We start from the raw sequence: 10,912 nt of genomic DNA, 5'->3' as shown, positions 1-10,912 counted from the left end.
ACCGATCAGAAAGCCGAGGCGTCCTTATTAGAGCCCTTCAATTTTTGGTGCAGGCGATAGGCGAAAGAGTGGACAGGATCACTTGGACTGTATCCAGAGTCCCAGGCGCAAGACGTTTGGACCAGCAGTGATGCAGAACGTGGACTTGACGCAGAAGAAAAGAAAACCACGAAAGCCACCAACAGTAAGCGACCGCCTAGACGGCACCCCTCCAAAAGGACTCTTGTTTTGAGTCGCCGAGGGTGTGGAATGCCTCGCCTTTTGAAGCCAAGGGATCAGCCTTGCCAAGGTATGCGCGGCAAGTACCTGTGAGGTGCTAGGTCTATACACTTTCACACGCCGTTTATTGACGAATGAATGATCATCTGTTTGATGAATTGATTGAAGTTGCAGACTCAGCTCGCTTTCTCTTTCCAGTGTACAGACTGTGGCAGTTGTTCAAGTAGTTCATAACGAGCTATCTGTGCCTCTCGCTCGAGTCGTCCCTTGGTGAGGGTGTAGCGTGCCCAGGGTGAGGTACATTCCGAAGACCTTCCCCGGGGGAGCGAGGAATGAGAGCATCGCGAATACTTGCCAGGAATCTGGCGATCTGCAAAGGACTCCCATGTTCTATACGGCTGTCTTCCAACGGTCAGCTGTGAACGGCCGGGGTTCCATAGGTGCATGATACCACTCATGAGCTGTGAAGAAGAGAGGGCGGGCAAAGCCAAATAAAGGCCATACGGACCGCACCGCAGTCTTGGCGCGAGTAGTCCTGTCAAGTGATCACGGCTCTAACACTACTCTCAGTCACCAATTTTAATCCTCGTAGAGGAGACTCGTCTCTTGAAAAGATTAGAGGAAGATACCATTTGATCTCTATGCTCTTGCTTACACTTGATGCATCGTGCGTCGCATCAAGTATCACAGCTCGGGTGCTTGAGCAGCAGCTAGTAGCTACTGGCCATTCCCTGCGACGCGTCCCTACTTCAACCCCCCTCCCGCCCTCGGCGGAATGTCTCCCGAGTCTCTCCAGGAAAAGACGCAGCTGTCAGAGGAGGCTCAGGCAGGATCTGAAGGGCTTGAATCAGGAATACAAAAATTCTGAGTTTACCTTGACTGTAGATCTCTCTCTTTCCAGTCAAGGCTAGACGTCGCGGAGATGGTCATTCCAATCCATGTCACAGTCGAAAACGTGGCCATGCGAGAGCTGGTAGTGAAGGCTGTGCAGAAGTACCCTATAAGATACGTGGATGCTATGATTATCTCTTCATCTTTAGCTTTTTGCAACCCTAGACGGGATCTGCGCCAACTGATATCGTGCAACCTCCGAAAGTCAGCTGTGTCCCACCGAGTGACAGTCAAGGCATTATGCTTTGTATTTCAGAAACTACAATCATTCCACATGAAGATTCGGGTTTTCCCATCTCGTCTTAAGACTCGACCGACTTGGCTCGAAGACCTACAAGACGGCCCTCAGCTCCGTCCAGCGCCACCACCCAGTACTCCAACTTGGTGCTGGTCAGCTCGACACGGTAGACCTTGACCTCGACCTTTGATTGATCGGCATCGGTGTCCTGTTCAACTGCCGCAGAGCGTACAGCATGAAGCACCGAGCTGTATTGATTCTTCGGGTCGAATGAAGATGGGCTGAGAGTGGAAATTGCCTTGGAAAGGTCAGTGTCGGGGGAGACCAGGCTCGAGAATTGTTCTAGATAACCAAAGGGCTGGTCAGCGACTCTCATATTCCAGGTAGGACACGCCTCCATGATATCGAAGAGGTTCGTCTATATGCCCAACTCCTTTTTCGCATGCAGGAAGTGTCTCCCATCTCGGGCGCACGGCAAAAGGCCGCAAGGAGAAAGGAAGCCAAGGCCCTGGATTTGGGGTGGGGGGACAAGGACTGAAATGTCAGATAGCATGAAGGTGTGAAGCGTACCTGCATTGGGCCAGTCGCCCTTCGATGCGCCCTCCCAGCGGAGGGCGACAGGCTCGAAAGGCTCATCGGCATCCGACACGTAGTATGCGTCCACGGACTTCAGAGGTGCAGGGACTTTGGTGTTGGCATCCACCGTCTCGGTCCGGGCGGTATCGCTCGTCCCTTGCTTCTGAGACTGGCCAGCATTGAGATCGGAATTGGCCTTGTCCAGGAAGGACATGTAGGCATCGTCGGAAGACATGGCGTTGGAAGTTGTAGAGAAAAGTGCTGCGGGGGTGGCAGTTGTGACTCGTTCGAGTGAGCTTTGCGCGCGATCAATACGGGGATGGAGTTCTCGTGGTAGTCTGTGGGCGAGTGAAGGCGAGTTGAATATGTTTCGGGCGGAGAACGGACGGTCGATGTGATAATTCCGAGCGTTTGCAGATCGAAGAGACGGTCGTAAACAGTTGCGTTTCGCGGGGAGCCGCACACCGGCCGTCACAGGCAGTGCAGCGGATATATTTCCAAGATACCGTGGGATGACGCAATGGATTCGAGACGGGCGCATGACTGCAGATCCAAACTCCGTTCTCAACGCGCCCGGTTTATAGTAAAGTGAAATGGAATACCAGGGCTGATAAGGCCACCGAAGCTTAGAATTATGCTTAAGCTAGTGTTCCGATATTGAGGTAGAGGCTCGGAGAATCACCTGATGGGTGCAAAATATATCCCTGAATCCTTAGACCGGAATTTGAGGAGGCAGCGAACCTAGAACCTAACTGGAATGCCATGGGCGGTAGAGGAGAAAAGTTGCAAACCTCCTACGTTCGGCCACCATATTCGGCCACGAAACTTTTTCCTACTGTGGCAGACAAGTGTGGTAAACATCATTGACAATTGAACCGAGCAGTTCATTGAGATACAAGTCTACTTCGGAGAGATAAAAGACACATTGAGAGATTCATCAGGATATTGTTCGCTTTTTTATTGAACTGAAAATACGTCACGGACACCGGCCATCCCACAAAACACCTTAAACAGTCTGGATAAGATCCTTCTTGAGAGTACCCATGAAGGCCTTCTTCTCCTCGGCGGTCTGGAAAGCACCGTGACCGAACTTGGAGGAGGTATCGATCCACTTGAGGGCGACCTTCTCGGTGGCACGGCGGGAGGTCTGGGGGTAGAGAGTCTTGCGGAGAGTCATGACACGCTTCTTGACACCAGGGACGGAACCCTTGAGGAGCAGGAAGTCGTTCTTGACCTCACCGTAGTGGACGAAACCGCCAAGACTATGGAGAGGAATATATTAGCAACCTGAAGTCGAATGACTGAAGTAAGACCTTTCAGAGGCAGGCAAGAGGGTGGGACATACGGAGTGATCTGCTTCTTGGAGATATCGAACTCAGTAGAGGCGTTACCCTCATCGGTACCCTTGCCAACACGGAAGACCTTGTGGTTGCAAGAGGTACGGTGGTGGTAACCCATCTGACCGGCACGGGCAACAGTCCACTGGACGTGGCTAGGGTGCCAGGCACCGATACAAGCGACCTTGCGGAGACCCTTGTGAGTCTTACGGGGAAGCTTGGTGGTACCCCAACGGGAGGTGACACCCTGGAAACCGTGACCCTTGGTGACGGCGATAACGTCGATCATCTCGTCCTGCTCGAAGATGGAGTCGATCTCGATGGTCTTCTCGAAGAGGTTGCGGGAGAAGTCAACCTTGTCGGCAATGGAGCCACCGTTGACCTGGATCTCCATAAGGTGGGCCTTCTTCTGCTTGATGGGGGTCTTGCGGATCTGAGTGTGGGCAAGGACACGAACAACAGTGCAGTACTTCTTGATGCGCTCCAACTCACGGGTGATGGAGGCACCGGAAGACTCAGCGTGCTGCTTGGCGTACTTGGTGAAGGCCTTCTTCTTGGACTTGTACCAGTTCTTGTAGAAGCGACGCTTGACCTCGTCACTCAGGTGCTCAGCCCAGACAGTGGTGAGGGAGCGGAGACCACGGGGAGTCTCGATGTAACCGACAACACCGACAGCAACGAGCTAGAAGAAGAATTGATGTTAGAAAACACGCGCAAAGAAAGGATCGAAATTTTCATAGTCACGTACAGGAGGGGTCTCGATGACGGTGGCGGCCTCAACGATCTCCTTCTTGTGCATCTTGGCACCGGGACGGTCAAGGTCACGGACGACGGTGGTCATACCGGCCTTGTAGCCCATGGAGGCAGTCAGGTGGACGGGCTTCTTGGGGTCATCCTTGGGGAAGCTGTTGCAAAGAAAAAAAGTCTTAGTACACGGTCCTCCCATGCGATCACCAAATTGAGAATTTGGCGTTAAGAAAGCTGGATTTACGCACCTCTTGACCTTTCCGCGGTGGCGGGCAGCGCGCTTGCGCGGGAGGTAGGCCAGCGAACCTGAAGTCCATGTTAGCACGGTCGAACACGGCGGTTTTATGGTGGTTTCGAAATTTGGTTTGGCGGATCGAAGTTTTCGACTCGGCGCAAAGGAGCAGATTTTGTGGGATCACGAACCGTGGCGGGGGGCTTCGAACTTCCGGTGACTCCTGAAATGGCAATTGATATCAGTATGTCGTTTTGCGATGTATTCTCATCATCATGGCGAGGTACAACTCACATCTTGACCCTGTTGTCGTTAGCGTGGTTAGGACGTCGAGAAAGTCACGATTGAAAGTGTGGAAAGCATTTTGCGCTTGCCGAGTTGTGGGCTGAGTCAGCCGGTAAGCGACCCCACCGCATGATCATGTTCCTGGTCTTTGATCACATGACTCTGAGTGACCACGTGATTGAAGAGCTCGCGGCCAGGCCCACCTCTTCTTCCGAGGCCCAAGTCGCATTCGGGTGTCTGACTCTTCCAGCAATGTGCATCATAAGTGAACCGAGAAAAAGTGTACAGATACAGGGTCTTCTAAAAAATTTCGATCAACGAAGATTCCCGGGCTGCACATCTACAAAATAACATGGTCTTTCGAGGACTTTACAGCTCATTTGGGCTACGTGTAGCAGTCCATGGTTCCAACTTCTAGTCGCTCGCTCACCTACCGATTTGAGTTCACGATCACACGACCTCTGAAGTAGTGTTGTTGGAAGCTCAAAATTTGTAACAAAACCATAAAATTGAAGATACACGCAAGTACGTAGGTCCGTCCGGACATGGGCCAGTATTCGCTCTTCTCAAGCGCCTAGCTCTACAACGTGGGTATCCTTGCTGGGGCCGGAGTATATGTTCCATCTGTCAAGAACTTAAGACAGGTTGCCGCTCGGATACCGCGAGGAAGGGTTCATATCCAGTCATGACAGTCAAGTGGAGGATAAGAGTATCTCTTTCCAGATCTCGAAGTGGAAACCTCCCGGACAAGAAACCGATCTTATACTGTTCAGTCTCACCACCTGCGAAGGTATTGGAGCGAGGTACTGACCTACTCGGTCTACACATGAATCGAGTCTACCTGACCTATGTGGTCTACTATACCCGTCGTTGCCTACAGACGTACATTCATTGAGAAACGACACTGGTAGAATCGATATACTTGGGCAATCGAATCAAGCACGAGCTTTACGCACGAATTATCTCACAATTCAAAGGTTGCACAAGCTACGGGCAATACTACGTCTAAGACGTCTAGAGTTCGTGAAATTGGGGAAGCATGCCACTGATCTGGAAATATATATTCTTGCGATATCATCATGATCATTAATCAGCCTCCAGCTGCGCGAATGAACGAACACGAAGTACCTTACTCTATGCACCTGAGACACTAACACGACCGGATACCTAGTAGACAGGAAACATGACGTTTGCCCAAAACTTCGCGACTGTGACCTCAAGACCTCGGGGCCTCTGTGCTAGCGCCTACATGCAGGAGGAGACGGAGTAACTTAGATGTCACTACCAGAGACTACAAAATATTTAACCTGATTTCATCCTCAGCATTGTCTACAGCGTGGAAAATGTACGTTCGAATTACAAACATGGCTGAATTGCTATCATGGAAAAGCCCCGGCACCAAATCCATATCAAAAAGACACATGTGAAGGGATAAAGTCATTTTCAGGTAAAGAGATCAAGGGAATTCATGAGGATTGTGGAAACGATTGGAGATGCAGCACCCGCACCAAACTGCGCAATAGATCTACCCCCGGATAAGGAAGAGTCACCCGTGGGATTAGTCCTGGTGTGGATGTGGAAGTTAAAAAGACAAAATATCCCGCCCTTGGCAAGGAGAAGGGAATTGAAAGAGGTGTAAAATGCAGGACTGGCCGACAGAGCGAACGTTGGTCTGGCTAACGTAGTGGAGACATTATGTTTTAGAGCATGTGGTTTACATCGCGTGGCTCACGCGAGAAACCACAGATGATACACATGCCTTTGAAGTACTTTAGGCAGTCTCGGTCTTGGAGGGAGTGCCCTGCCGACCATTACCCATCACGTTGGGACCGGCGCCGGCAGCGCTGCCGTTAGGGCTCGCCTTAGCCACACCGCCGACCTTCTTTTCATCATCGCCATCATCATCATAGTCCTCATCAACATCCATCTTTCGCGCAGCAGGCTCGTGGGACGCAGGCGCTTCGGGACGAGGAGCTTCCTCCTTGACAGGCGTGCGAGCAGCAGGTGGAGCTGAAGGAGGAGGACCATTGGATGCGGATGGGGGAGGTGCAGTGCCCTCTGCCATGGGAGGAAGTCCTGGACCACCAGCTGCGTGAGGAGGCATGCTTTGAATGGAAGGCAACGTAGGGGGGTGGTGAGCCGCCTCCGAGGGGTGGTAGTTATCATTAGCACGGCGAGTGTCTTCGCGACGAGCCTCGGAGGAACTGCGGCGCTGCATTTGCCCAGGAGAAGGCAAACGGGCCGGAGGACTGGGGCGGCGACTGTTCTGGTCATCGAGGCGGGCTCGTGTCTCATCGCTGGCTTGCTTCTTGATGGGACCAGCCTCACTCTCCCACTCACGACCACGCTTCATAGCAGACGGAGGACGGTCATCTACCCGATCACGGGCGGCAGCATCAGCAGCGTTCGACGCGGACGCAGGAGGGGGCGCGCCTGTCGCGATGCCAGTAGGAGCGCCGGGGGGAGCAGGGGCCAGGGGACCGTGGTGATACTGCTGGTGAGGATATCCCGCGCCCGGGGAAGAAGGCCGCTCGTCGCGAATCGGGCGAATTTCGGTGGGAGGAGTAAATGGACGGTGTGCGTAAGGAGGGGCGGGAGCACCAGGAGCCACACCAGCATTGGGGCCAGGGGCGGGAGCCCCAACAGGTGCAGGTGGCAAGTGTCCACGACCGGCAGACCCGAATGGAGGATTGCCGCCACTAGGACCCCGCTCATGGGTGGGAGCCGGGCCGTTTCCCAATTGTGGCAGAGTATGATGAGGAGGGTAAGCACCAGAGCCGGCCATCTTGGGCGAGCGAGTAGACGCCCCGGGGCGAGATGGGTCTGGGAATGCTCGGCCAGGATCCTGGCGAGGGCTGGCTTGGGAGACACCAGGACCACGCATGGCTTCGCGCTGATCAACACCATTGCCGGCAGCGAGTGGAGGAGCTTGCTGAGGGTGCAAGTCGCTGGCACCACGACTCCAGTCAATCTGACGTGGAGGGGCGGGGGCTTGGGGAGGAGGACCGACTGGCGCCGGGGCAGCAGCGGGTGCTGGACCACCCCATTGAGGAGCGGGAGGAGCTCCCACGCCTGGTGCTTGATAGGCCTGAGGGTGAACGTCCTGTGGCTGCGGAGCTGGAGCGTTATTCTGCTGGGCCGAACCCGACAGCTGGCTTTGCAGGAGCTGCAGACGTGCCTTGATGTGAACATTGGTCGGATCAAGGTCGGCGGCCCGGCCGTAGGCATCCAAAGCATCTGCGATCTGATTGTTGCACGACTCGTAGAGGGTACCGAGGTCATACCAGACCTCCGAGATGTAGGGGTTCAGTCGGATTGCACGAGAGTATGCGTCAAGGGCGTCACGGTACTGGTTGATTTGGTAGTAGAGCACGCCGATAGAGCACCAAAATGTAGGATTGCGACCGTCGCGATAGACGGCCTGCTGATAGGCTTCATACGCCTTGGGATACTTTGCCTGCGACATGTAGCACCGACCGAGAAGATACCAGCTTTGGGCGTCGTTGTTGTCTTTTGACAGAGCAACCATTGATTAGTCTTCTGGATTGCGCTGCACGAAGAGAGAGACGTTGGAGACTTCACTTACCAGCACTGACAGACTTCTCCAGGTACTCAATAGCCCTCTCTTGGCTCTCGTAGCTGTTGCTTTGCTGGTGATACAGCCAGCCAAGCTGTTGAAGGACCTTGGCATGGTTTGGGTCACGTTCCAGGACACGACGATACGCAGCTTGTGCCGAATCGAACTAGAGGCATGCTTTAGTGGGAAAAAAATTTAAAGCGGCGCAGACATGCCGGGCCAGTGTGAAGGTAAGAGACACGACTTACATCTTTCTGTTGTTCGTGAACATGGCCCACCTGGAACCAGATGTCCTCTTCAGTTAGAGGACGAGGAGGATCCTTCACAATGTATTTGAAGCACTAAGTATTGCCATGGTCAGCTGCAAAACTCACGAGTGGTATTTGGAAGGGTAATGTTCCCAGAAGCTCACTTACGTCGAGACTCTGGCTGAATTTCTGCTGCTGCTTGTATATTATACCAAGGCGGAAGTAGATCTCATTGGCCTTCTCGAACTCGGGCGCCATGCGCATGACCTGTGAGAAGGCCTCTTCGGCGTGGTCCAAGGACCCGTAGCGATCGTAAAGGATGCCAATACCGTACCACAGTTTGGGCTCCTAACAGAATTCATTTTGATGAGTTATCGCACTATTTTGCGGTGTGGTCAAGATAGGACATCGGCGCTCACTCACCTTGGGATCGCGCAGATGGTACAATGCCTGCTGATAAGAGGTGTACGCCTCTTGTAGGTTATCCATCATGAGGTGACAGTGGCCGAGGCTACCCCAGGTCTCACCGCTCGTAGGGTCAAGCTTGAGAATGTTTTGCAAGTATTCAATAGCTTTGGGGAACTGTTCCTTGGTGCGGAGAATGCATGAGATTGCGTTCATGGCCGGGATAGACCATTGATTGTGACGAAGCGCTTGTTCGTATGCATTCATCGCGCCATCAAGATCACCCATCAATTCAGTGAGACTACCTAGAATAGGCACGGCGTGTCAGTACAAGGTGGACATAAATGCTTGATGAAAGTGGACGCCGCTTACCAATTTGAAGCCACACTTGCTCGTTCAGAGCGGCGATTTTCTGAGGCGTCGTCAAGGGAACTCCCTTTTGGCCTTGCGCGGGAATCGCAGCGGGGGGCATGTGTCCATTGACTGGGGGATGCGCCACCATCACGCCCGGATGATGCTGCGCCGGCCCCGCGGTTGGGGATGGCTGGGTGTGCGACATGGCAACTACTATGAGGCCGTAGTCGAGAGCTTTCTTTCTTGAGGATGCTTTCGAATTGCTCTGAGGGGCCCAAGACCTAGAAATTTGCAATCAGGAGCGTAGACTGTGGATGTACAGCAATGGCCGAGGTTGGGAAAGCCAATGCCGTCAAAGAACAGGCGCCACGAGGTGATGGTCGCGTTGCCCGTGGAAAGCGCAGTGTGCACAACAAAGGTATTTCCGGCCGGCGGTGATTTTCGCCCCCAGTTGACGGCGCGAGGGGGGTGGAGAGGTTTAGTAATACGACGCGTGCGAAGCCAGTCGATGGAGACAGGCAGCGCGAAATTTGACGTGAACAGAGGTAGGAAGCCCACCCAAGATGTAGCCGGGAAGTTGATGATGGTTGAAATGAAGAGCACGAGGATAGAATCACGCAGAGGCTGAAGACGAGCGAGCAGATTCTGAACCACGAGAAAAAGAAAATTGGAAAATTGGGAAGGGGAGTATCACGGGAGGAAGGGTCACGGAACGGGAAGAGGATGAAGCCCGGGAAGAAAGAGAGAAGGGAGAAGTGTCGAGGGGCGGGTAAGAAGTGTGAAATTCGCCAAGCGGCGCTAGTGGTTGCGCAGTGGCTGCTGCGGCCGTCACCAGAAGAGATGAGCGGGCAGCGGCCCAGGCGGGCAGGGCCACGGCCGATGGGGTTGCTCCATGATGACACATCCTGGATGTCATCCACTGCCATACCACAGACTTGGGGGGTTGAGCAGGAGGGGACCGAGCTTGCATCGACCGCACCTCCTACCAAGTTACCAACATAGTGTACAACTGTGCAACTACACGGTACATTCTTACTGTACTTGACGCTCGGATGGACATCCAGATTTCTTCTTTTCTTATTGAAATTGTTATTCTTAAAGGTTTCTTGGTCGCAGATGAGAAGCTATCGTAGTCATCAGGTCTTTAGCAGTCGACTCGTGGGGACTGGGGAGTCGGAACAGTTCTCGCATTGTTGGGCCCTCTCAATAAGCTGCCTCCCGTCCGGTCGGCTCACTGACAAACTGTTTCTCTTGCGACTCAACCAAGGAAAAGAAAAGGAAAAAAAAATGGAACAAGCCGGACGCTGTGGGGAGCTCCCTCAGACGCTAAGTTTACCGTGTGCGAGTGAACGGAGTCGGCAGTGGGTCCTGCGCAACGCCAACATCACCATTACTCCACCAAGCTCAATTTCGGGAAAAGGGAAAACTATCAATGCTCCGTGTCATTCGCGAATCCCCAGGCGGGATCTTCCCCACTACTTCCTAAAAGAAGAAAAAAGGAAAATGCAGAAAAGCAGAAAATGCAGCATCCCAGCGGACTCCACCTACGTTGTCCCCTTCGCGGACTAGCTCAGTGGGGCCGATCTGAGGCGGTTAGGCCCTTTTTTCTAGGCTTTTTCCCCTTCCCCCTTCTTTGCAGAGCAAACCGCAAGGTCATTCCTCGGTCGCGTCATCAAAGCCAGATGGCAGCTGTCGGTTTGGAAGATCAATAGCAAAGAAATAGCATGTACATACATCAGACAACCCTTTGGGAGGTCAGTACTAGATGGCTCCATATCATACTGTATCTCAAAGCCTCTTTAT

General features: G+C 53.3%; 3 protein-coding genes across 3 annotated transcripts; all 3 read right to left on the bottom strand.

Annotated features, from left to right (window-relative positions):
- Window positions 1-1,412: 1,412 nt before the first annotated feature.
- Window positions 1,413-2,465, bottom strand: N7539_005889 (uncharacterized protein; the record flags this gene model as incomplete). Its single annotated transcript, XM_056935491.1, has 2 exons — window positions 1,413-1,690; window positions 1,919-2,465. 2 exons carry the CDS (start codon window positions 2,463-2,465, stop codon window positions 1,413-1,415), a joined length of 825 nt encoding a protein of 274 aa, XP_056789363.1.
- Window positions 2,466-2,930: 465 nt separating this feature from the next.
- Window positions 2,931-4,754, bottom strand: rpL3 (60S ribosomal protein uL3; the record flags this gene model as incomplete). The annotated part of the gene is made up of 7 exons (XM_056935490.1): window positions 2,931-3,186; window positions 3,270-3,943; window positions 4,010-4,166; window positions 4,257-4,314; window positions 4,432-4,463; window positions 4,535-4,543; window positions 4,729-4,754. The coding sequence occupies 7 exons, from the start codon at window positions 4,752-4,754 to the stop codon at window positions 2,931-2,933; spliced, it is 1,212 nt and encodes a 403-aa protein (XP_056789362.1).
- A 1,542-nt stretch (window positions 4,755-6,296) lies between these two features.
- On the bottom strand, window positions 6,297-9,314 carry cyc8 (putative transcriptional corepressor Cyc8; the record flags this gene model as incomplete). Its single annotated transcript, XM_056935489.1, has 5 exons — window positions 6,297-8,035; window positions 8,112-8,252; window positions 8,515-8,695; window positions 8,774-9,060; window positions 9,128-9,314. 5 exons carry the CDS (start codon window positions 9,312-9,314, stop codon window positions 6,297-6,299), a joined length of 2,535 nt encoding a protein of 844 aa, XP_056789361.1.
- Window positions 9,315-10,912: the final 1,598 nt, after the last annotated feature.

This window comes from Penicillium diatomitis, assembly GCF_028827545.1.
Source record: "Penicillium diatomitis strain IBT 30728 chromosome Unknown utg000006l_segment0_segment0, whole genome shotgun sequence".
NCBI lineage: Eukaryota > Fungi > Ascomycota > Eurotiomycetes > Eurotiales > Aspergillaceae > Penicillium > Penicillium diatomitis.
This window is presented reverse-complemented; position numbering and strand designations above follow the sequence as displayed.